General features: G+C 61.2%; 8 protein-coding genes across 8 annotated transcripts; 3 read left to right on the top strand and 5 right to left on the bottom strand.

Moving 5' to 3' along the window:
- Positions 1-804: 804 nt before the first annotated feature.
- Positions 805-2,834, top strand: SPCC757.13_4 (putative transporter; the record flags this gene model as incomplete). The annotated part of the gene is made up of 6 exons (XM_062771963.1): positions 805-1,130; positions 1,171-1,210; positions 1,457-2,110; positions 2,149-2,475; positions 2,512-2,583; positions 2,620-2,834. The coding sequence occupies exons 1-6, from the start codon at positions 888-890 to the stop codon at positions 2,832-2,834; spliced, it is 1,551 nt and encodes a 516-aa protein (XP_062627947.1). The 5' UTR covers positions 805-887.
- Positions 2,835-3,006: 172 nt separating this feature from the next.
- On the bottom strand, positions 3,007-6,074 carry LOC62_04G005429 (uncharacterized protein; the record flags this gene model as incomplete). The annotated part of the gene is made up of 2 exons (XM_062771962.1): positions 3,007-3,928; positions 4,798-6,074. The coding sequence occupies 2 exons, from the start codon at positions 6,072-6,074 to the stop codon at positions 3,007-3,009; spliced, it is 2,199 nt and encodes a 732-aa protein (XP_062627946.1).
- Positions 6,075-6,969: 895 nt separating this feature from the next.
- On the bottom strand, positions 6,970-8,378 carry LOC62_04G005428 (uncharacterized protein; the record flags this gene model as incomplete). The annotated part of the gene is made up of 2 exons (XM_062771961.1): positions 6,970-8,116; positions 8,359-8,378. 2 exons carry the CDS (start codon positions 8,376-8,378, stop codon positions 6,970-6,972), a joined length of 1,167 nt encoding a protein of 388 aa, XP_062627945.1.
- A 1,567-nt stretch (positions 8,379-9,945) lies between these two features.
- nylB (6-aminohexanoate-dimer hydrolase) lies at positions 9,946-11,155 on the bottom strand (the record flags this gene model as incomplete). The annotated part of the gene is made up of 2 exons (XM_062771960.1): positions 9,946-10,463; positions 10,504-11,155. The coding sequence occupies 2 exons, from the start codon at positions 11,153-11,155 to the stop codon at positions 9,946-9,948; spliced, it is 1,170 nt and encodes a 389-aa protein (XP_062627944.1).
- A 456-nt stretch (positions 11,156-11,611) lies between these two features.
- On the bottom strand, positions 11,612-13,830 carry Es2 (Splicing factor ESS-2; the record flags this gene model as incomplete). The annotated part of the gene is made up of 4 exons (XM_062771959.1): positions 13,704-13,830; positions 12,513-13,664; positions 12,242-12,470; positions 11,612-12,198 (listed from the first exon to the last, which is right to left on the bottom strand). Exons 1-4 carry the CDS (start codon positions 13,809-13,811, stop codon positions 11,612-11,614), a joined length of 2,076 nt encoding a protein of 691 aa, XP_062627943.1. The 5' UTR covers positions 13,812-13,830.
- Positions 13,831-14,412: 582 nt separating this feature from the next.
- On the top strand, positions 14,413-17,471 carry uba3 (NEDD8-activating enzyme E1 catalytic subunit). Its single transcript, XM_062771958.1, has 13 exons — positions 14,413-14,642; positions 14,692-14,722; positions 14,769-14,954; positions 14,998-15,260; positions 15,315-15,710; positions 15,796-15,891; positions 15,939-16,026; positions 16,064-16,139; positions 16,184-16,496; positions 16,534-16,651; positions 16,689-16,921; positions 16,963-17,114; positions 17,188-17,471. The coding sequence occupies exons 1-13, from the start codon at positions 14,595-14,597 to the stop codon at positions 17,378-17,380; spliced, it is 2,193 nt and encodes a 730-aa protein (XP_062627942.1). The 5' UTR covers positions 14,413-14,594; the 3' UTR covers positions 17,381-17,471.
- A 196-nt stretch (positions 17,472-17,667) lies between these two features.
- Positions 17,668-19,339, top strand: LOC62_04G005424 (uncharacterized protein; the record flags this gene model as incomplete). Its single annotated transcript, XM_062771957.1, has 3 exons — positions 17,668-18,198; positions 18,524-18,889; positions 18,944-19,339. The coding sequence occupies exons 1-3, from the start codon at positions 17,980-17,982 to the stop codon at positions 19,337-19,339; spliced, it is 981 nt and encodes a 326-aa protein (XP_062627941.1). The 5' UTR covers positions 17,668-17,979.
- A 207-nt stretch (positions 19,340-19,546) lies between these two features.
- Positions 19,547-22,583, bottom strand: ARB_04696 (uncharacterized protein; the record flags this gene model as incomplete). Its single annotated transcript, XM_062771956.1, has 5 exons — positions 19,547-21,493; positions 21,562-21,577; positions 21,600-21,984; positions 22,029-22,305; positions 22,359-22,583. The coding sequence occupies 5 exons, from the start codon at positions 22,581-22,583 to the stop codon at positions 19,547-19,549; spliced, it is 2,850 nt and encodes a 949-aa protein (XP_062627940.1).
- Positions 22,584-23,454: the final 871 nt, after the last annotated feature.

Here is a 23,454-nt window from a genome sequence, read left to right as displayed (position 1 = left end):
GCGGCCTCTGACTGCTCTACTCTGACTTTATGGCGCAGCGAGGCCTGTAGTCCGTCGAAAAGCCTCAGATCTATACCACGCTCAGCGACCCTCGTCAGTGGCAACTCAGCCGAGCTATATACGCCAGCGCCGTTCCGTCGCCATCAGATCCAAGCCACCCGTCGCCAGCGCATACGCCGCCACGCTGACACGGTTCCACGACTGCTGAGCACTGCCGATGATTCGGACCGGACCCAACCTGCAAGAGAACGATTGGAAGTCGAGCGGGGCCCTGGGACCCCGGATGGCCTTGACGGGCTTGGAGATCGTTGAGCGGTTTATCCTCCGTTCGGCGAATGTGAGTAAGGGCCGGGCTGGGCGGGGTCGTGGGGCACTGGTGAGGTCCGCACAGTCAGCAACCTGCAGCTGCAGGATGTTGCGTCCACCACCACCACAACCTCGGCCAAGTTGCAGGCTATTTTCATTTCGGGCCGAATGCCGGCTGGTGGCGGGCTGGGCTGGGCAACGGAATGCGAGTAGACCAAAGCGCGCGACCCACAGCAGAGTGGGTGCGCTATGCGCTCCTTGCGCGACGCCTCCCAGTCGGCCCAGTCTGGTCTGGCCGCCTATGGCCGACGTCCGTAGCGCCGGAGGCCTAGTCCGCCCACCTTGCCCGGAAGTACAACAACACGTCAAGGCTCAGTTACGGCCCGGCCGGCAGGAACGCACTGTGTCAATTACGACGGCGGCTAGGCGCGGCTCAGGCAGGCAGGAAGGTCCAGCGCAGCCTGCCCACCACACAAGCGCAGCGCCAGCCGATTTCTCGGAGGCTCGGTCACCTACAGTAGGGCAGATAAAAGCTGGGTCGTGCGGGGCAGCGAGGACCCCACGGCCCCACACACACCAGCATGGCGACTCCAACTGAACAGACTGCGCCCCCCGAAGAGCTCAAGGCGAGCGTCTCGCACGACTCGGACGTCGAGGCCGCCCCCGCGCCCGAGGGGATCAAGCAGCAGAACGCCGAGCTGTATGCTGAGGCCCTGGTGAAGTACGGCGTCGAGGGGGAGCTGGACCCCAAGGCGGAGAAACGGCTCAAGCGCAAGCTTGACCGCCGTATCCTTCCCGTGCTGGGCATCTGCTACTTCTTCTACGTGCGTCTTGGCCTGGCCGAGACGATGCTGACGCCAACAGTATGTGGACAAGACGACGCTGTCGTACGCTGCGATCTTTGGTGAGTTGGTGTTTACCCGCGCCGGGCCGATAGTGGAATGTGGGGCACTATTGCCCCGCATTGTTCCGGACGTGCACTGCACTGCGTTCTCGTATGCAGGCGCATGCATTCAGCGATGGAGAGCGCTGGGGAGCCTCAGCACCACGCGGTGACGTGTGGCGTAGACGCCCACATCGGCGTCTTGGCACCACTATCACGTCCCGGCTTGGCATCCCCACCCTCCCCACCCAGCGGCTCACGCCACAGGCATCAAGGACGACCTCAAGCTCAAGGGCACCGACTACAACTGGCTCTCGTCCATCTTCTACTTCGGCTGGCTGGCATGGGCGATCCCGTCCAACCTGCTGATGCAGCGCTCCCCGCCGGCGTACTACCTGGCGTTCAACATCGGCATGTGGGGCGTGTTCCTCATGTGCCAGGCGGCCGTGAACAACTTTGCCGCGCTGGCGGCGCTGCGCGTGCTCGGCGGCGCGGTGGAGGCGATCGCCGACCCGGCCTTCATGCTCATCACGTCCATGTACTACACGCGCGCGGAGCAGCCCTCCCGCATCTCAGCATGGTACATGTGGAACGGGGTCGGCGTCGCCGGCGGCGGCCTGATCGGGTACGGCATCGGGCATATCAAGAGCAGCATCGCGTCCTGGCGCTTCGAGTTCATCATCGTCGGCGCATTCTGTACCGCGTGGGCATGCGTCCTCGCGTACATCCTCCCCAACTCGCCGGCTACCTTCCGCGGCTTCAACCACGAGGAGAAGCTCATGATGATCGCCCGTCTCGCCAAGGGGCAGACGGGTATTGAGCAGCGCAAGATCCGCTGGGACCAGATCCGCGAGGCGTTCACAGACTACAAGACGTGGCTGTTTATGTTGCTCGGGTTCATCGCCAATATCCCCAACGGAGGTGAGTTGCGCAAAGCTCGAGGGTGTAGCTCACGCCAGGCATCTCAAACTTCTCGACGCTGGTCATCAAGGGCCTCGGGTTCAACCAGCTCCACACGTCCCTCCTCGGCATCCCGCAGGGAGTGCTCGTCGTCATCTGGATTGGTGCCGGCGCGCTCATCAACGAACGTCTGCCCAAGAACTCGCGCACCATCGTTTGCGCACTCTTCATGCTGCCTACCATTGCGGGTGCTCTGGGCTTCCTCCTCGCCCCGACCCACGCCTACGTCGGCCGCCTCATCTGCTTCTACCTCACCGGCTCATACCAGGCATCCTTTGTGCTCTCGCTGTCCCTCATCACCTCCAACACTGGCGGCCAGTCGAAGAGTGAGTCGCCTGACAAAAGCCTCGCTGACCCCGCAGAGATGATCGTCTCCGGCATGATCTGGTTCGGCGCGTGTATCGGCAACATTGCTGGCCCCTTCTTCTACAAGAGTGAGTGCGGACCCTCGACCTGCGCTGACAGTCCAGCCAACCAGGCACCAAAGTACAGCCTCGGCATTGGCTCGCTCCTCGTCGCCAACATCCTCGAGCTGCTCCTCTTCTTCGTGTTCCGCTTCGCCTTCATTTGGGAGAACAAGAAGAAGGAGCGCCAGCGCGCGCAGTACCGCGCCGAGGGACGCGCACTCCCCACCGTCGCGGAGACGGCGTTCGCCAACATGACTGACAAGGAGAACCCGAAGTGAGTGTGGCACTGGAGACTGAACTACATCATGGCTGACATTTAAAGCTTCGTGTACGTGTATTGAGCGGGGGGATTTGTAAGAAGGATACAGGGGTTGTGGTTGTGTGATTGTGGTCGATGCAGTAGCTGCGGCAGACAGCGAGGTGCCATACCCTTCAGAGTAACATGTCCGCCTACATTATCCAGTAACCTGGGTCGGTGGGAGCATTTTGGCGGGGAGGTTCGGTCCCGGTCCTGGAGTTCAACGCTTCTCCCACCTCCTCCTTAAACTCATTCCTCGACAGGAAACGGATACTGTCTACTGTGGAATTGAGGTCCTCGACATTGTCCGGGGGCTTGTAGAAGTTGCCAGGTGTCCCCAAGGATTTCTTGACGGCCTTATAAATCATCGCCTTCTTCTTCAGCCAGGGGGTGTCGGCTGCAAAGCTCATCCCCAGATCTTCGGGGCCCAGAGTATCCAGACCAACGATGGAAACTCGATATTCATGGTAACGCTGGACGACCATGAGCTGCTCGGCGAACCCCTCGAGACCGAGGATAAAATTCCTCTCTGGCGGTCTCGCTGCAGAATGGTCTTCGGCGGTAATGACAATGTAGAGCTCGTTGTCGGGAGAAGGCTTCGAGTAGCCACGCTTCCAGTCCTCAAAGATGCACCAGAAATCTCCGCCCGATGCGACTATGATAGTGCGCGGGGTTTCAGGGCTCATGTCTTTCCAGCGCCAACGCGTCTTGAGTTTGCCGCAATCGAACAGCACCTTGGCGCTGAGGCTGGCAGATTGGAGGAGAGCCCGGCTTTTATCACTCCAATGCCGCGCACGAATCGCCGTGACACCTGCGAGGGCCGACTGTAACTCTGCGTACTCATCGTGATTGACGTACTTCCAGGCTCCCCCTTCTTCAAGGTCAACGATCTTGGTGTACTTGCGAATGTTGCGAAGCGTGGTATCTTCCATAGCCTCCCGGTCGGTGCCAAAGGGGCCGTTCCACGAGAGTCCAGGAAGCGTCTTGTGGGTCTCAGGACTCGTTATCTGCAGGAGGGTGTCGGGGTGGTCGCCGTTGTAGATGAACCCCTTGATGGGAACATTTGAGCGGATGCTGATGTGGTGGCAAAGGCGCTTGCTGGCTGCAGCATAGAGCGACTGGCAAAGTCCGCGAAGTCCCAGGGCGGTCGTTGCGTCGAGGTGCGATACGATGTTTTCGAAGATCTCGGTTGGTAGGAGGGGTTCAGGCCAGTCCGAGTTGGGGTGATTCTGGAGTGTCAGATTATTGTTTGAGACGGGGATGGCTTCTTACTTGGTAGTTGTCATTGTGGGCTGCGGACTTCCAGCGGGGGAAGTGTCGACCGCCATCTTGGGAAGGCTCGGAGCTCGGGGGCGAGTGTGGCTGTGGCGGATTCTGGGCTCCAACTGGGTACAGTAGTGTTCAGTGGAAACAGATGATATGTATAGGTAGTTTGCAAGAGAGCAAACGACGGTTGAGAGTATTCAGTTATGTGCAAAGGGGGAGACCGATCAAATGATGAGAATTGTCCAGCCACAACAAGGCCAGAGGAATCAATGATGGATGCCATCAGTGGGTTCAATAACAGTCAGGCAGAAGCCGGCTGTGCACAACAGCACCTGTACGCCAACCAAGCAGTTGTGGTGCGAACCAGTTTTGTGAATGACCTCCAATCACTTCCTTGACTTCCGACTCTATTGACGTGCACAATACTGCCCTCGTCATCACTGTACACAACCACAGTAGCTTGCAAACACCAACACCTGTGACGGAACAAAACACGCTGCATGGCTACGGTTCATGGGCTCGGTGCAGTGCAAACGGTGCAACTGTCAGGTGAGGACGGCAGTAGGGCGTCGTCTTCGTCGTCGGGAGGAACCCGACACCATTCGCTCACTCGGGGCGCCCTTGAAATGTCAGCCAGTGGTGGGGCGTGCGACTTACTTGGGTCGGGCACAGCCCACCTGACTCCGTGTGACAGTACAATGTCGTCACCCGGGTGAGATAGCCTGTAGTGTTCATCTCCAACGGCCTGGCGGAACTCGTCGAGGGAGATAAGCTTGAGCTCCTCAAACTTGCTATTCACGTCTTCATCCAGAGGGGTGGTCTGGTCGGGCAACAGTGTGTCGATAACATCACGGATAAGATCTCGGATATTGTAAAGCAGTACCGCCTTGCGGTTGTCCCAGTCCAGGTCAGCAGGCACACGCACGAGTGGGGCAGGAAGGACATCCAGCCCGGCAACGAAGAGTGCGTAGTTGGGGTTGGCGCGGTTGCGCATCGCGACAGCCTGGTGAACGACAAGCTTTGCAATATCGAAGGCGAGATTGTACTGCGGGGAAGAGTGGCCCTCGGACCATGAACCCATTGGTGGCGCGAAGAAGATGAAGGCGCGGTTATCCTCTGCACGCTGCTGAAAGCGGAGCACTTCGCCAAGCCTGCGTGCGTTGTAGGGTCCTGACACGGTGTAGTCGTGCAAAACCGTCATGATTGACGTCCTGACTTGAGGAGGATGCTTGTAGGTCATCTTGTGCCACGAGTCACCATGCACCAGGTCCTGGAAGCTCGTGAACGTGATCATGGTGGTCGCGTTCATCGAGCGAATTTCAGGGATGATTGCCTCCCGGTCATAGGGGAGGTGGCGGACGGTTGTGGCGTTCCTGAGGCAGGCAACGAGAGAGTTAAGATCCACCTGGCGCGCAGTCAACAAGGCATTATCCTCTCCCAAGGTCGAGTCCCGTGGGGGCCGGTGGTAAATACGACAGAGGTCCACGATCTCGGTGTGGCGCTGGAGTCGAATCCGCGTCGCTTCCTTTTCATCCGGAGCATCTGGGGTCCACCGCAGGCCTGGGATCAAGGTCGCACGTACACTAGTGAGCGCGTACCCGTTGTCAAAGGAGACAAGGTCACCCTCTGCATTTAGGGTAGGGGCCCAGGGGCGCACCTGGACGTGGCGGTACAGCAGTGCCTCCACGAAACGCTGGTGGCCCTTCGAGGTGCACCGTACGCCCGCGAGCGCGGTCGGGTCAGCAAATTCGAAGATGCGCTCGACGATTTCGGGGAAGGCCGTGTGGTCGATTCCAGCGCAAGGGCAGGGCGTGGTTTCGGGTTGGCCATGCGTCGAGGGCCCGGGTGCTGATCCATCGTTTTCAGAGACTGGGACAGGTGAGGCCGGGGTGCTGTTGGGATTGAGCGTGAGTGCGTCCATGGCATCAGTGGCAAACGAAGATGGGGGCTCCATGGTGCTGCCTGTCTTTGCGCTGAGGTGGGTGAGTCGGGTGAGGTGAGGAGATGAGCTGGGAGGTGAGGAGATGAGTTGGGGGGTGAGGAAAGTCAACGCGGCAGTTGCATTTATACCCACCGATGCGTGGATCGACGTCTGTAACGCAGACGAGTGAATGATGGCTGCCTCGCCCAGTACTGCAGCAGTCCCTTGTCTGTCTGTATCTTTTGGCCGCTGCGCCGTTTGCTCATCGGTTATGAGAGCGGTGAGCTTACAACAGTGTGCCGCAATGCCCAACCGCAGTGGTGTGGAGAAGGGTATGGACAAGCAGGTAGTCGACGAGTGATCGCCGACCGCTGTTATTATCAGAGGTGATGTGATGCACAACTGTGGAACCAGAACAATAGGCGAGGGTGTCCCCACCAGCACAATCCACCAACGAATGTGGCGGCTGGTGGCTGGGGCGCGACCTTTTCAGGTCAGTGTCTTATCTGACTGCCACTGAGGTCCCAAGCCCCTCCCGATGAGTTCCAACGCTCGACCACTGCTCGCTATGCGTTTATGGTATATTGTGCAGTTTTATGAGTTACACATGGAGGTACATACAGGGTGGGTGATGAAAAGGAGGCATAGTGGCAGTCACTGTGCACAAATGTACATATCGCGGGCTGGGAATATGTGGAAACCGCGTGGGCTGAGCCTGTGGAAGTGTTGGCTTGCCTACACTCCTCTGGTATAGCAGAATCGAATTGACAATTCGAAAATCAATGGCCAGTGATCGGAGAATGAATCGAGGAACTTAGGAGAAGAGAGCTTCCAAAGTTGTCCACTCGCTGTACGGATCATTCTGGGAACTGTAAAGGTCAGCTCTGTTATTCACTGCATGTATCATCAACGCGAGATTCCAATGATCTCACTTTGTCGCCGGCAAAAGGGGCATTGGGTTGTCCCCCTCTCGGGCAGTGGGACGAGAATCGAAATCCCAAAGTGATTGTGCGTACAGTTCGTCGCCCACCATCTCTTGGAACTCGTCCAAGATCAAGAAACTGTTGTCACTGAGGCCCTCGAAAAGGTCTGCACCCTGTTCAACCTGATGCAGAATGAATGGGCGCATAAGGTTTTTGACCTTCGCGAGAAGTGCGATCTTCCTTTCAGACCACGGTGAATCCTCAGAGAGTCTCAGGCCCAGGAAGCGAGGGGAGAAACGCTCGAAACCGACGAGGTGGATCTGGTAACCGTTGCCAGGAGGATGTAGATAGTGGAGAACCATGTGGTAGATGTCGTCGATCAGATGGCTGGCTCGAATGTTCTGGGGCGAGGACGTCTCCGTCGCGGGTGGGAGGAAAACGAAGTAGGCCTGGTTTTGCTGATCACCATGGCCGTTGGGACGGGTAAAGACCGGACCCAGGAATGAAGTGAGGTCGACTCCACCCCAAGAGGCCGAGGGGATGGTGCGGATCACTCGTCCGACTGAGTTTCCAAGGACAAGATTTGACCGCGGGAGCTGGGATGGTTCGTGGGTTGGACGTGCAGGGCACTTGAGGGTCATCACGTCGTATGATCGGACATGGTCGAGTAGGGGACATTCATGGAACTGCAAAGTGTCACAGTAACGCACGACCTTGACCTCGGTGAGTGCGAGAGATAACTCGGCCATTTCGGCCAACCCCAGCAACGGCCACTCGGACCATCCATCTTTTCCCAGATCAATCACCTTGGTGTTCGCGGCGAGACGCTCGAGGGAAAAGCTCAAGATGTCTTCGAAGACTTGGTAGGTGAGGCTTGGGTCGTATGGGGAAGGCCAGCGAAGCCCCGGGAGTCGCTTGCCGGATTGAGGACTGGTAAACTCGACTCGGGCGTAGGTGTTGCCGCGGAAGCCGGTGTAGGTGTGTAGTTGGATGGCGATGTGCTTGTAGAGGCGGGCACGCGCCTTGCCATCGAGATACTTGGATACGCCGAGGAGGCTCCGCAGGGCGATCTCGTCGGCTCCAGCAACAATCGAATCGAGTACGTGGAGGAAGGAGGACAGAGTGTACTCCGTGCGCTTGACGGACTTCGGGCTGGGGACTGTCAGTGTTGTCGCTGGGGGTTGGATACCCACTCCTTTCCCTTCCACTTCTTCCAGTCAACGGGCCTGCGTTGGGAGGTGGTTAGTTGCTGTGTATCATTTGGTGACGGGAAACACACTCTTTAGATGGGGTCGGGTTTGGCTGCTCAGAGCCAAAGTGGTCATAAGCGTCTGCCGGCGAGGACGTCGCGGGGCTGTGTTGGGTGAGCAAAGCCGACGCCGGCGGGCACTCACGTGTCATCGTTGGATGGCATGATGTATTGCGTGTCTTGGAATGGATGTTGGCAGACAAATGTGGGTAGGAGGAGGAAGAGAGGTTATAGTGTGAAGATTTAAAATGAAAGGAGGAGAGGAATGAATGAGAGGAAGAGAGAGAGGAGGAAGTGCGTTGACGCCCATGCCGGGGGTTGTTGCCACCCAAAGTGGGGGCGAGCAAGTGTGTTGGCGGCGTCGGTGGATGGGGGCGCAGGTTGCACTCCCAGCACGCCCCGAGCGCTGGGCGTCGCTTTCGTCCTGGAAGTGTGTGTGTGGAGCTTGTTGGGGAGACGGATGTTGCGGCGGCAGTTGAGGGACGAGCAGCACACCAACAGTAGGGCGAGTGCATCATTGCCATAATGTCACCCACAAACGACACCACCAAACGACACCCACCCATTCCCCCCTCCTCCCGGCGCAAACAAATGACCAGGCCAACAATCACCACGGCTCGGAGGAGGGTATACGTTGTGCTGACGGTTGGGAGGCGGTGTCGAGGGGCCAGCCAGAATGTTGTTGGGTCCAAGCGCCGACCTGGGCCGCGACGTGACCCCTCCCAGTTGCACCGCGCCGCGCCGCGCCGACGAGCACCCCCGCCCAGCTCGCTCGCAGCACCCAGTACCCAGCACCCCACCCCCTCCCCTCCACTTCCCACCTCGCACCTCCACCCACAGCGGGACCAAAAATCGAAATGACGTCTGTGACAAAATTAGTCGCCAAATCTGGCCATGTCTCACTTCCAAACACCAAACCACCGCCACACCAAACCGCCACGGGGTGGGTCCAGACCACCATCGACCCCCTGCTCGCGACCACAGCAGCGCTGCTGCCCCCCTGCCCAAGCGGACATCTAGAGCAGGCCGCGTTCGCCACATGCGCATTTTCCGCGCCGCCGAATTACGCCTACTTGCAAGATTAAAACCATTCCAATACCATAGCTGTCGGCCTCAGAGCCTTTGTAGCATTTGTACAGCGAGTGGCTGGGTTAGCATCCTTCCTCTTCCTGGTCGGATCTGCGGGCAGGCGTCTGAGGCCCGATGGTAGTTAGCACCTGCCATCGTTATAGCACAACTTATACATCATATAAAACAACTTGTACTCCATAGAAATGCCTATGCATTTTGCTACTCGCGCCTGTTTTTGGTCCCCGTGCGAGAGGGCCAGACTGAGTGCATTTCTCCCAACTGGGCTCGCTCAAGAGGCTGTAGGGGTAAGCAAGTCGCGTTGAGATTTGTGATAACTGCGTTGAAGCGTATCTCGCCGCAAGGACTTGGACTTCAAGCGCCGCCCAACAAACATCCCCTCCACCATCTCACCTTCCTGCCGTCTCCCTCATCAGCATCTCCGCCCCTCACCTCCCCTCACCCTACCAGCCCAATGCCTTCCCCAGCACTGCCCAGTGTCACTTTCCATCTCGACGTCGTCTCTCCATCACCTCTCTGCCATCGCCTTGGCTGATGCGCCGCCCCTTCTCCTCAGCCCATCCCTCGCCGTCGCGACTACCCGCCCCAGACGACGCCCGCCCGACAACCGACCCTCAACCGCCTGCTCGAACTCTTACATCAACTACTTCTTAGCAAACTGCGCCGCGATCTCGCGAATAAACTGCAAGTTCTCCATGTCCTTGTTATCCTCCTCGGTCTCGCTGAGCCCGTAGCGCGGGTTGGCCGAGCTCTTGACGACCGTGACCCCGCGCGCGGGGTTGACATACACGAACTGGTTGTACACGCCGATGCCGCAGAACTCGCCCTCGTCGCCGGCGGGCACCCACCACTGGTATCCGTACCCGAGCGGCAGTGCATGGCCGCCGACGATCGGCTTGCCTGGCGCGCGGAGGGGCCCGTCGACCGTCGTCGCCTCGCGCACCCACTGCTCCGGCACGATCTGGCGCTCCCCCCACTTGCCGCCGTTGCGGAACAGCTCGCCGATCTTGGCAAAGTCGCACGCGGCGAGGTTCAGCCCGCCGTACGTGTGCTCGACGTCCTTGGGGTCGAGGATCCAGTAGCCCTTGTGCTGGAACCCGAGCGGCTCGCACAGCTTCTCTTGCATGTAGTCTGTGACGCTGCGCCCGGTGGCAGCCTTGACTGACACCATCAGCGCGGCTCCCTCCCCTCCCCGACTCACCCAGCGCGCCAAGCACCTGCGTCTCGGCAGAGTTGTACCGACACACAGTGTCGGGCGGGCTCTCGCGCACCATGGACGCAACGAACCCGTCCAGACTGCCGCCATCGACACCCGACGCCGCGCGCGCAAAGCGCATAATGTCGCTCTCGGGGTTCGAGTAGTCCTCGTTCCAGCGGGCGCCAGAGCTCATGCGCAGCACGGTACGGATCGACACGCCGTCGTAAGCCGACCCAGAGTCGACCTTGACGTAGTCGCTGATCGGCGCGTCCAGGTCCTTGATGTGCCCCTCGGCTTGCGCGATGCCCACCAGCGTGGACGTGAAGCTCTTCGCAACGCTCATCGAGAGCCACGCGACGTCGGGCCCGCCCGTCAAAGCATACTTCTCCAGCACGACCTTGCCGTCGTGGAGCACGAAGAGCGCGCCCGTGTCCGTCTCGTCGAACAGCTTCTGTGAGGAGCGCGACTCCCCCTCCACATCGTACGTCTCTGGCAGGGTGATCTGCTCGCCCCGCGGGAAGGTGAAGGGCTTGGACGACGGCTGCAGCGTGCTGACCTTCGCCAGCTCGTTCAGCCGGCTGAAGGCGTCGTACTGCCGCTTGCCGGTGAAGAGGCCCAGGTCGGCCAGCGAGAAGGTGAGGTTGTCGGTCGTCATGGCGAGGCGAGGCGAGGTGGGGTGGGGTATGCATGGCTCCTTGCCCACTGGCTCCACCTATATACCAGCTCTCGTTACCGGCTGTCGTCTAGTCGTCGTCTAGACTATGAGGTCATGGGGCCGCCGCCAAGCCACTCGGGCCCCGCAGTGGGTTGGGGTAGCCCGTTTGGCGGGTAAACCGCCGGCTTTGTTGACAGACGATGAACACGCGGCTTATCTCAGCCAGTCGCCCATCACCGATGGCGATGGGCAGCTGGGGCAGGCGGTAGCCGGTGCACAGACGTGCGGCGCGTGCCCCCGCAATGCGAACAGACGCCGGGCATGCGACGACGAAGATGGTTGCTGGGGCGATCGCCTCAGCCGGCCTCTGATTGAAGTCCACAACTGTCCAACACGAACACGTCAGATCGAAGGCAATGCCCACATAGTCGACTACATGCATACACATATCACAGCTCAGCCCCGCCTCGGCGCTGGGCTCAGCGTCCAGCTCCGCGCGCCGACACTGCTGCTGCTGCTCTTCCCCCACCCCGAGCCCTTATCCATCGCAGCGGATCTGGCACTCGCGCTAGATCCAAGACCCAAGCCACCACCACGCTGCGGCGTCCGCCCGAGACTACGGTCGAGGAGGCTCTTCGCCGCTGGCGTGAGGCCGTCACGCCTTGGCGTAGCGCCAGGGGGAAGCATGCCACTCGAGCCACGCACGCTCCGGTCGCCATACTTTGTGCGGTTGGCTGCCGCTTTCAGCGCGTCCGTCAGACTCGGCGTCGAGGGTGCAGGACGGGGCTGATGTGCCTTTGCGCGCTCAGAGATGCTCCGCGACGCCTTGGCACCGAGCTTACGCCCGATCTCATCGCGCCGCTTCGTTTCGGGCATCCGGAAGGTTGGGCCGTCCAGCGGGTCGTCTGAGCCGTCGAGCGCTCGTGGCGTCGCGAGCAACGTGCCCCAGGTCATGAGAGGCGGGAGGTCTTCTGGCTCGAGATCAGCTTCGTCGGGCACGAGCGAATAGTCCTCTGTCGGCTCGCGCTGGTCTCGTGGAATGTCTGGGGCGTCAGCTGGGTCTTCTTAATATCCAAGTCAGCTCACATTCTGTACCCCGCACTGCGGCATCAACCCATGATCGCGCGGGACTGCTGCCTCGCCTGCTGCCTGCTCGGCTTCCGCTTGGTTCGGCGTCCTGGTCCTCCGGCATGCGAGTGTTGGTGTGCGAAATGGATGGCGGCGCCCCCCGTGTGGTGAGGGATGGTCCCGGCGCCTTGGGCTTGGGGTACGGCTTGTCGTATGCGTCGGGAGGAAACATGAGGGGGTTCATGGTCTGTCGCGTCAGCTAGCTCCCAATGGCCTTCGAGCTGCCCACCTTGTAGGACCACTGCTCCACGCCGCTGCCGGCATGCGACAAGTGCTCAACCTTCTCGTCGCCCATGACCTCCTTCTCGATCGCATCGCGGCGCTTCGCCTCCTCTGCACCGCGGCCACGGCCGTCTCCTGTGCCGCCAGTAGCCTCGCGATGCGGCACGATGGCACCGTCCTCGGTTGACACGAGCGCCGTAGTTGGCAAGCCTGCCTTCTCGAGGGCCGTCGATAGTGGGTGCTGTGCCGGTAGCTCCACCTCTTGGAACTTTGGTGGTGCGAGGGCAGAGACGGAGGTCGCGTCGGATGCCTTTATCAGAGCGCCAGACTGCGTCTTGACCAGAGCTCCAGCTTGAGACTTGACGAGCGCCGTCGATGGGCCAGTCGCCTCTTTCACCTCCTCATCTCCAGCGTCGGCAACCACCTCGGGAGCCGTTATCAACTTCCTCTCCTTCCACGCCTCTCCTTCCTCCCGATCTCGGCCGCCTTCTGAAAGGCCGCCGATCAGCCGTCGACCGTTGGCGTCGACGCGCCAGCCGCCCGAGATCGCAGCATCGAGGATAAGCTTACGCCGTTCCTCCCCTTCTAGCCTGCGGCTCTCAGCCACGCGCTCGACCTCGAAAGCCCAGCCCCGCTCCTCGCGCCGCTGCTTGTTCTCCTCCTCGACGATCTGGACGAAGGAAGCGTTGTCCTCGGACGTGTAGTTGCGCTGAAATGCGTCCAGCCCGAGGTCGTCACGCACAACAGGTGCCTTCTTGCGCTTCGCCGCGCGCTTAGAAGGGCCAGGCGCGTCGTCGTCCAGCGGGTCGAGGTTGTCCGCTGCTGGCCGCCGACGGACTGTCGCTTCCCCGCGTGGCGTGTCCCACCCTCTCGCGCCGATCGGCGTCCGTGTGTTGAGGTACGGCGTTCCCATCATCTCGAGCTCGCGCCGGCGCGCGCGCTCCGTCTCGAGCTCGGCATCCGACTTGCCTTGGGTCGAGCTGCGCCGGCCCTCCTTCTCCTCCGCGATGCGGGCCAGCCGCCGGATCGAGGAGCTCAGCAGCTCTGGGTCATTGTTTGCCAGGGCCGAGAGGTAGTCGTTTGTCGCGTGCAGGTGTGGGAGGTTGGGAAAGAAGTCGCGTGTGATGATGTGCGACAGTGCCTCGGTATAGGTGTCTTCCTGGGCGGTGTCAGCTGCGCGGCAGTCTCTTCAGCTTACATCGAGCACCTGCTGCTCGTACAGACTGCGCTGTCCGATTTTTGGCCCCTCTATCAGCTTTGGGGCAGGTCCTGGCCGCGGCCTGAGACCGTCGTCGCCCCCGGACATCGATCCGAGTGAGTATATATGTGAATTGTGATGGTCAATAGTTGAGCAAGTCCGACTTGTTGAAGTTGGGTGGCGAAGGTGGAGACGCGGAAGCAAACCCACGTGAGTGTGGCGAGGTCGTCAGTGGGCTTGAACCTGCATTGTACTCTGAACTCTGTCTGGGACAACAACGAGGCGGCTGGACGTTGAGACCTGAGAGTTGGGAGATGCTTAAGCTAGCCGCGAGACACCTGTGCCATCTGCGATAGCCCCACAGGTGGCCTCAGGAATCGGAGGGGCTCCGGCAGTGCCGCTCTTGCAGCGAAAGAACAAGGATCTGGGCACCTTGGCCCGTGTGCCTGCCCCATCAGCCCAGCCACCTACTAACTACTAGCGATAACAGGCTTCTACCTCTTATCCTGTTGCCTTTGATTGTCGTTGTTGCTTTGTATGTGGCGTCTTGGAAATCGCGTATCGGCAGTACAAGCGGCTTGGCGGCGTGAACCGAAGGTGGGAGGGTTGAATAAACCAGCGGAGGTGGCCGACACTCCGCGCGGGCACTCCTCCACTCCACCATACCACCGCCCCCGTCGTCACTGCTCCGACGCCGCCGTTTGCCAATCTTCGCGACACACAACCGCGTATCGACAACAACCATCACGACTCGTATCGACCGGTACCCAGCTAGCCCTATATCAACAGCACGCACAGCGACCTCTCGACTCCCCTCGCAGACCGCTGCCGCCACTCACGCTCACCGCAACCCCTAATCCAGACGCTCCTCCACGTCTTCCCTCACCAGCCATGACTAAGCGTGTCCTCCGCGTCGCGCTCCTCATCAACGATGTGCCGGTACGTTTGGCTGACCCGAACGGCCGAGAACGCCTCTGACGCCATGTAGATGCAGACGGTGATTGACGAGGACGGCACCTGTACGTCCTGACGCGTGCCCGCCTTCCCTTCCTCGCTGACCTCCAGACTACGACATCTTCAAGCGCTGGCTCCTCAAGGCGCTGGCAAAGTACCCCGATGCGCAGGTCGCCAACAACACCGAGCTTGTGTTTGATGGCTACGACGTCGTCAACAAGCTTGAGTTCCCGCCCGCCGAGAAGCTCGTCGCTGGCGGCTCCGAGTCGTATGATGTGATCATGTTGACTGGATCGAGTGGGTGTCTTAAGGTGTCTGTGTCACCCGCTAACGCTTGCAGGGCACACTGCGCACGACGAGACCAGCTCGTTCGGCCCCACTCTTATCAAGTGGATCCGTGAGGTCGCCACCAACCCCGCTACCCAGCACATTCGCCTGGTTGGCATCTGTTACGGCCACCAGATCCTCTCCATTGCGCTTGGCGGCCAGTGTGAGGTCGGCAAGGCTGGCTGGGAGGTTGGCGTCTACGGCATCAACTTGACCGAGGAGGGCAAGTACTGGTGGTCGTCAGACGTCAACTCTGTCAAGGGCTCGGACAAGATCGTGAGTGCTGGTGGAAGGTGTGGCCAGTATTGCAGATTGCTAACCATATTCCAGTACGCCGAGCAGATGCACCGCGACCACGTCCCCGCACTCCCACCAGGAACCCAACTCCTCGGCAGCTCAGAAAAGTACCCAGTTCACTCGTTCGTCAAGCTGCACCCCGCTTCGACACCAGCCAAGCCCCTTGCCCAGGTCCTCACCATCCAGGGCCACCCCGAGTTCACCCCCTCAATCGTCAACCACATCACCGACGCACGCACCGAGGGCGGTATCTTCACCCCCGAGGTCGCTGCCGAGGCACACCGTCGCGCATCTGGTGTTGATGGCACTGGCGGCGAGGGCGAGGGCCGACTCGGCACCGCCATCTGGAAGGTCATGCTCCAGGACCTTCCGGTTCAGCAGGACGCCCCCGCACCACAAGGCAACGGCTCGGCACAGCAGTCAACTCAAGTGAGCTGAGCTACATGTACAGATTTATTGGGTTCTGTGCATGGATATCTCAAGGGTTTTATGGCAGCTAATCACACGTCTAAAGGCTTATCTGCAAGATCCGTCCCGCTACGCCAGCATTGACAAGCTACTCGACCGCCCGGGTCCCTGGACTGATGAGAGCTTTGAGGGAGGACAGACGGTGGGCATTGACTCGGTTGACTCCTTACTGTTGCTGATGCTACTCAGACCAAGAACTTCCTCCGTAACGAGTCCAAGATTCTGGTCATCGGTGCCGGTGGTCTCGGCTGCGAGATTCTGCAGAACCTTGCATTGAGTGGGTATGCTACACACAGAGTTCGCTAACCCACCAGCCGGCTTTGGCAACATCCATGTCATCGACATGGACACGATTGACATTTCTAACCTCAACCGCCAGTTCCTGTTCCGGTGCGTCCAGCTTCTTGCACGACTGAATCAGCTGACCCACTCAGCGAGGCCGATGTCGGCAAGTCCAAGGCTCTTGTGGCCGCCGACTTCATCATGAAGCGTATCCCCGGCGTCAAGGTGACGGCCCACCACAGCAAGATCCAGGACCACCCCCTTTCCTTCTACAAACAGTTCAACATTATCATTGCTGGTCTGGACTCGATCTCGGCTCGCCGGTGGATCAACGCCACGCTCGTCGGCATGGTGGACGAGGAGGACCCGGAGAGCCTCAAGCCTCTGATCGACGGCGGTACTGAGGGCTTTAAGGGCCAGGCCCGTGTGATCCTCCCGACAATCACTTCGTGCTACGAGTGCTCGGTGGGTGAAGGGAGACAAGTTTACGCACTGACCCCAGATCGACATGCTCACCCCTCCCACTGCATTCCCCATCTGTACCATTGCCAACACCCCCCGACTCCCCGAGCACTGCATCGAGTGGGCCAGCGTTCTTGAGTGGCCTCGTGTGTTCAAGGGTAGGTTCCACCACTTTACGGTAACCTAACGCCACAGACAAGAAGCTTGACACGGACGACCCAGACCACATCGAGTGGCTGTTCCAGGTTGCCTCGAACCGCGCTTCCGAGTTCAAGATTGAGGGCGTCACGTGGGCTCTTACCCAGGGTGTCGTAAAGAACATCATCCCGGCTATTGCAAGCACGAACGCAATCATTGCGGCGTCGTGTTGCAACGAGGCGCTCAAGATTGCCACGACGTGTGCGCCTTTCCTCAACAACTACATGATGGTGGGTAGCTGTTGTCGCCCCCTTCAGCTGACACGTTCCAGTACGTTGGCAACGACTCGCTCTACACCTTCACCTTTGAGCACGAGAAGCGGCCCGAGTGCCCCGTCTGCGGCGGCGAGTCCATCTCGGCCGAGGTTGGCAAGGACTGGACTCTTGAGAAGCTTGTGGAGTGGATTAGCGTGCGGCAAGACCTGTAAGTGCAGACAGAGCAGACCCTCCCCAATGGACCGGCGACGTCACCGAAGGCACCGCTGACACTCGCGCAGCCAGATTACGCGGCCCAGCTTGGCCCATGCCAGTGGCCAACCGCTCTACTTCCAGGCACCTCCTCAGCTGCACGAGGCTACCAAGCCGAACCTGGAGAAGCTGGTTTCGGAACTAGTGCAGGAAGGCGAGGCACTGGTTGTTACGGATCCAAACCTGCCGTTTAGCCTGTCTGTGGAGGTGACGTTTGTGTGAGCTGCAGTCAGGGAGGAGCAGCAGCTTGGTGTGAAGAAGGTGCAATGTACATAGCTAGCATTGTATTATAGAGACGATTGCATGGAGTGAAGCCAAGTCAAACGGATGCAGCAGTGACTGGAACAGATGCATCCGAAAGCGTTTGTTGACTGCTGCGGCGGTTGCGGTGAGTTTGCCACCTCGGTCTTGCTGGGGTTGACTTGGTGGGTGGTGCCTGACGTGCTTGCTTACCCACCTTGCCTGCTGCTGCCTGCTGCTGCCTGCTGCTGCGACTAAACACTACCATCCATCAACCCACCCAAACCTAGGTCCCCATCACACACTCACTCCACAACTCTCACACACGTTTCAATCTACACGCAGGCCGTTCAGAACACCCAACGCACCGGCAACAAGTCTCCGAGAACGCACCGCACCCAGGCCGCCGTCGCCGCAGCACCCCGGCCGAAGAGGGCAAGGGTCCGCAGCCTCGCCCCCGCCGTGTTCTTGGCTCGAAAGTCGGGCGACAAGCAACTGGCAATTAGTTACCCAGGCTCCCAACGCCTCTTCTGTGTGACATCTGACAACGTCTGTGACCGGCACCGACCGCCCATGACACGATGAGCACAAGTAGCAGTACCAGCTCGGCCTCCGCCTCTGCGGGAAACTTTGGCCCAGGCGGCACCGGCGGCGACGGCACAATACCGTCCGCCTCGGCGCAAGTCACCATCCTCACGAACGGCAGCAGCCCGTCCATCTCGCAGCTGTTCCCTACGCCGACGGGGTACAACGCCAACAACAATCCGAGCGGGAAGAAGCTCAACGTGTATTATTTGGTTGTGAGTGTCTTGCGCGGTGGGCGAGGTGGGCGAGCGACAAGGCGGTGAGGTCGCCGCCCTCGCCGGCCGTGGCCGTGGTGACTCGTGAAGACGAGAGCGCGAGAGTCGTCTCTGTCGCCCATCGCCCACTTGACGTCGTAAACATCCGTGCGGCGCGCCGCGCCTCCTCCTCCAGCTCCAGCCGCACGGTCTCTGGATCTTGCGCGCTGCGCGCTGCGAGCAGCTGCAGCCGCCGCACCTCGCCTCCATGGCTTTAGCCTGCCTGTCTGTCCCATCGCACCCCCCTTCCGCACAACACATGATAGACGCTAACTTCATCTACCAGTTCCTCGGCATCCTCGGCGCGCTCGTCGTGCTCGCGTGTCTCCTGACTGTGCGGTCGTACCGACTACGACGGCAATACCGCAGTGCCGCGCAGCTGGCCATTGCGCGCGGCGAGCCCTTCCCGCCCGACTGGTGGCAGCAGGGGCGACAGCCCACGCCCGCCGACGAGCCGTGGGGCGGCGGCATCTACACTGGCGGCCCGCCCCCGGGCCCACTATCCGAATGGGCGATTGTCGGCGGCCGCGCACCCCACGGCGGGCGGAGAGAGCGCCGGTGGGTCCGTATCCCGGTGCTCTGGGACGCCAAGCCCGTGCCAGAGGTCGAGGAGGAGGTGGACGCCGAGCCTGCGTGGGCTAGCTGGGGCCAGGTGAGTGACGCCGAGGAGACGGAGAAGAGAGCTCACGCCGGCACGACGACACAGCCATTAACGCTACACTCGCTCACGCCCGCGCCCGAGCTGCGCCGCCCCGTGCCCCCGCCGCTCCAGCCGCCCCCGCCCCGCCCCAGCGTCTGGCGGCGGAACCGCGCGCCCCCGCCCCCGCCCCCGCCAGCACCAGTCCCCAAGCTCGAGCCCGAGATCGAGCGCGTCGTGAGCGCAGGCGAGCCGATGCGCGTCGCCGTCGTGATCCAGATGCCGGGGTACGAGCGGCGCGTTGATGAGGACGACGATGACGACGACGAGACGGTCGGCTGGGAGCCAGGCATGGAGCTCGGCGTTTGGACTGGCGAGGTCAGCCCTGGAGCTGTACCAGAGTGGGGAAGCTATACACCGTCCTCTACGACACATGCGGCCGAGGAGAAGGAGAAGGAGCTGTGAGGCGATACGAGGCGAGACACACACATACATATTGTACGCATGACATCTTTGCTCAATCCAGTGCAGCAGCAGCGGGCAACAAACAACGGCTCAACGGGATCCAAAATGGCATATTGTCCACACGAACTGTGTGTTCACAGTCGAGTTAAAAGGGGAGGAGAGGGTCTACGGGGGAGATCTAGAAACAGAAGCGCCTAGTGCTGGTGCTTAAGCGTCCTGGAGAGGGAAGGGCACAGTGACGCGCCAGACAAGGGCCTGGTTGTCGAGCGTGTACGAGTTGGGGTCAGAGTAAGGCTGGCCGGCCTGGAAGCCGTTCTGGGTGACAAAGTCGTTGTCGGAGAAGGAGAAGAGGAAGTAGTCGTTGGGGAAGGCGGGGTCCTGGACGCTGGCGAAGGCGATCGACTCCCACTTGGAGTTGAGGAGCGAGACGTCGAACGTGGGGTCCGTGTCGCCGTTGTGGATGCCGAAGCGGGCGAGCTGGGCGTCGTCGAGGATGTCGACCCAGGGGGTGACCTTGGCGGCGGTCACGTCCTTGTTGAGCACGTTCTTGGGGGCGACGGGGACGTAGGCGGTCGTGTAGGTCGTCTTGGCAATGTCGGTGGCGGCCGACGTCGAGAAGAGGTAGAAGCGCTTGTTCTTGGCCACGGCGTCAGTGTCGCCACCGCCCTTGCCGTCGCGCGAGAGGACAACAAACGTGTCGTCCGAGATGTAGTGGAACTCGGACTGCGAGAGCGTCTTGGCCTTGCCGTTGGTGACGGGGAGCTCGACAATGTACGCGTGGAGCAGGGCAGGGGGCGAGGTGGTCGTGTCGTACTCGAGGAAACGAGTGTAGCGGCCCTTGTCGTCCGCCTGATCCTGGGTGAGCGACGACTGGAGGAGGATGTACAGGCGCGTGCCGTCCGGGTTGGAGGTGAGGCCCTCGTAGCCCTGGTTGGGGACGCGGCCCTGGTCGGGCACGGTGCCGTTCTGGTTGTTGGCGTCGAAGAAGAGCGAGCCGTTGAGGCGGGGGAGGAAGGCGGGAGGGGGCTCAATCAGGTCGATGAGCTTGCCCTCGGGAGAGTACTTGTACACATAGGGGCCGTACTCGTCCGACACCCAGAACGAGCCGTCGGGGTTGCGGACGAGACCCTCGGCGTCGAGCGAGATGTGGTTGTACGCGGCCGAGGCGATAGGGATGGGGACCGAGCCGTTGCGGTAGGCGAGCGCGTTGAGGCCGGTAGTGGGGGTGTCGTCCTTCTCGACATACTTGATCGACGAGACATACTTGAGGTCAAAGGTCGACTTGGCGGCCTGGTACTCGAGCGTCTTGTTGTCGTAGTAGGGGCGGAGGGTGAAGTCGACGTAGTGGTTGCGGCCCACAAAGTCGTGCGTCTCGGGGCGGTTCCATCCACGGTCAGGCTGGACAATGATACGGCCAGTGTACGTGTTGCAGTCGACCTTGGTCAGGTGGTCGAGGCGGATGGCCGAGCCGATACCGCCGATCGTCTCGCCGAACTGGTCCTTGGCGCTGCCGTCGATGGCGCCGAAACCGACAAGACCCTTGGAGACAAAGTTCTTGCCGTTGAAGGCGACAGTGGACTGGTACGCGGGGTTGGGAGTGGCAGTAGGAGTGCAGGCCGACGACGTGGACGAGGCGGAGGCGGAGGAGGAAGCCGACGACGAGGCGCCAGTGGCGGAAGCCGAAGCCGAGGACGAGCCAGTGACGGAAGCGGAGGCGGAAGGCGAGCCAGTGACAGAAGCAGAGGCCGACGACGAACCAGTGGCAGAGGACGAGCCCGAAGCCGAGGTCGAACCAGCGCCGGTGGGCGAAGCGGTGGCCGAGGTGGTAGACGAAGGGAGCACCGAGTCAGTGAGGGTAGTCTTGGTGTTAGAAGTCGTCGAGCGGCTGGTGGTCGTGGTCGACGTGGAGGAGGTCGGGACGGCGCACGACGAAGGGGACGACTTGGTCGTCGAGCGCGAGATGGTCGAGTACGAGGAGGGGTTCTGCGAGGCACCGGTGGTGGGGGCCTGCGAGGGGGCGGTGGGGGCCTGCGAGGGGGTGGTGGTCGACTGGCCAGGGGCGGTAGTCGACTGGCCGGGGGCACCGGTGGACTGGCCGGGGGCGGTGGTCGACTGACCAGGAGCGCCGGTCGACTGACCAGGAGCGCCGGTCGACTGACCAGGAGCGCCGGTCGACTGACCAGGAGCGCCGGTCGACTGACCAGGAGCGCCGGTCGACTGACCAGGAGCGCCGGTCGACTGACCAGGAGCGCCGGTCGACTGACCAGGAGCGCCAGTCGACTGACCAGGAGCAGTAGTCGACTGGCCGGGGGCACCAGACGACTGACCCGGCGCCGAGGTAGGCAGGGTGGACTCGGTAAGAGTAGTCTTGGTGTTAGTAGTCGACGAGCGGCTCTTGGTGCTCGACGTGGTGGTCGAGGTCGAGACCGTGCACGAGGGAGCGGGGCGCTTGGTCGACGAACGGGTGATGATGGTCCACGAAGGGCTGCCCGTAGGGGGCTTGGACGGGGCGCCAGTGGGGGCCTGCGAAGGCGAGGCAGTGGCGGTGGCGCCACCAGAAGGCGAAACGGTGCCGGTGGGACCGCCGGTCGCCGAGCCGCTGGGGATGGTGTTGATCTTCAGGTCCTTGATGAAGAAGCAGGTGGCTGGGGGGTTAGCTAAAAGGCAAGAGCTTGTCAGCTCTACCCACTAGCAAGGAGGTCGGACCACGAGACGTGCACCTTCTGGGTGAACTTCTGGAGGTCAAAGTCCTGGCGGTTGTCGACGACGGGGACGTCAATGTCGGCCGAGCCCGACTGCAGGAACACGAAAGTGCAGACCTGGGTGATGCCGGGACCGAGGTTGGGAATGGTGTAGTTGGCGAACGGGGTGCCGGCGAGGAGCGAGACCGAGCCCGAGGGGGTGAGGCTCACGCCCTGCGAGGTGGCACCGGAGACGAGGGTGCCCTGGGTCTTGGAGTTGCCGCCCTGGGTGCGTGTGTTAGAGACGAGTGGCACTCGACCACAATTCGCCAACTCACAGGAATGATGGTCACGGTGGTCAGCTTCTCGTTGCCCGAGAAGCTGCCGGCGAGGCCGTGGAGGAAGTAGTCGGCCGGCACGGACGCATCGCGGCGGGACACAACAGCGTCCTCGGCGATGGCGCGGCCAGCGATGCGAGCGGAGACGGCGTGGCCGGCGCGGGGGGAGGGCACGGCAGCCACGAGGGGCAGGGCCAGAACGGCAGTGATGACAGAGGTGAGCATCACGCCTTTTTGGTCAGAGAACGACAGCAGTTGGTGTTAGAGAGTGTGGGGGGAATGAGCCATAAGTGGGACCTGGATGGGCCTGGGTGTCCATATAACTAACGGCGGGACATCCGCCAAGTTTGTGAGTCAGTCCAACAGTAGCAAGCAGCAACGAGCTTGCGTTTGCCCGCGCATACACCTCGGCCGGCAGGCAGGCAAGCTCACAGGGTCGAAGAAGCTTGCCAGCGGATGCTTGCGCCGCCCATTCACCGCTGGCGCTCTCCCCCCGTCCACTGAGCCTCTGAGCTACGCGCAGGCAATCGTGTGCTTGCTACGCCATCGACTGCGCGGAGCCTTGGCGGTCCAGGTGCCGGCGCCTCGCTGCCTCGGAAGCCACACCCACATGTCGCGGCCCAGGAACCCATGCCGCGAGGTGTCCGGTAAGAAGGCTCAACCACAGAGGAGGAGACACGAGCGCGTGGACGCGACGCGGTAAGCCAAGGTTGCTTTAGCGTTGTTGAGTAAGGGGTGGATGGCTCAATCTCAGGGGTGATGGTTCAGATAACGAACGTGCGTTGGTAGTGGTGATGCGGCGGCGCTGACAGCGTGCGGATGCAGGCGTCGAGGTACACACCCCCTCGCTGCACCCTCAACTATGTAGGGCCTAACCCAAGATGGACGCGTTCGGGCGTTGGCCGCGACTGGAGAGGACCGGATCCAGCAGAAGACGACTGACGCGACGGGCTGACGACGCCGGCACGTTCGTCGATCCACTAGTTCCATTCGCGACGCGTTCACGCGCGGAGGGCCCGACCCGCCCTGCTGCGAGCCCCGCTGACGCTGCGGGGGCGTTCGGGGGCTTGTGGGCATGAGCAATTGGTGTTGTGTC

This window comes from Vanrija pseudolonga, chromosome 4 (assembly GCF_020906515.1).
Source record: "Vanrija pseudolonga chromosome 4, complete sequence".
Lineage (NCBI taxonomy): Eukaryota > Fungi > Basidiomycota > Tremellomycetes > Trichosporonales > Trichosporonaceae > Vanrija > Vanrija pseudolonga.
This window is presented reverse-complemented; position numbering and strand designations above follow the sequence as displayed.

Bases quoted from the DNA above. Each gene is read 5' to 3' on its own strand.
- uba3 (XM_062771958.1), top strand. From the start codon at position 14,595: ATGACTAAGCGTGTCCTCCGCGTCGCGCTCCTCATCAACGATGTGCCG. The intron at 15,892-15,938 runs GTGGGCATTGAC...GATGCTACTCAG, and splicing joins GCTTTGAGGGAGGACAGACG to ACCAAGAACTTCCTCCGTAA. The intron at 16,497-16,533 runs GTGGGTGAAGGG...CACTGACCCCAG, and splicing joins CTTCGTGCTACGAGTGCTCG to ATCGACATGCTCACCCCTCC.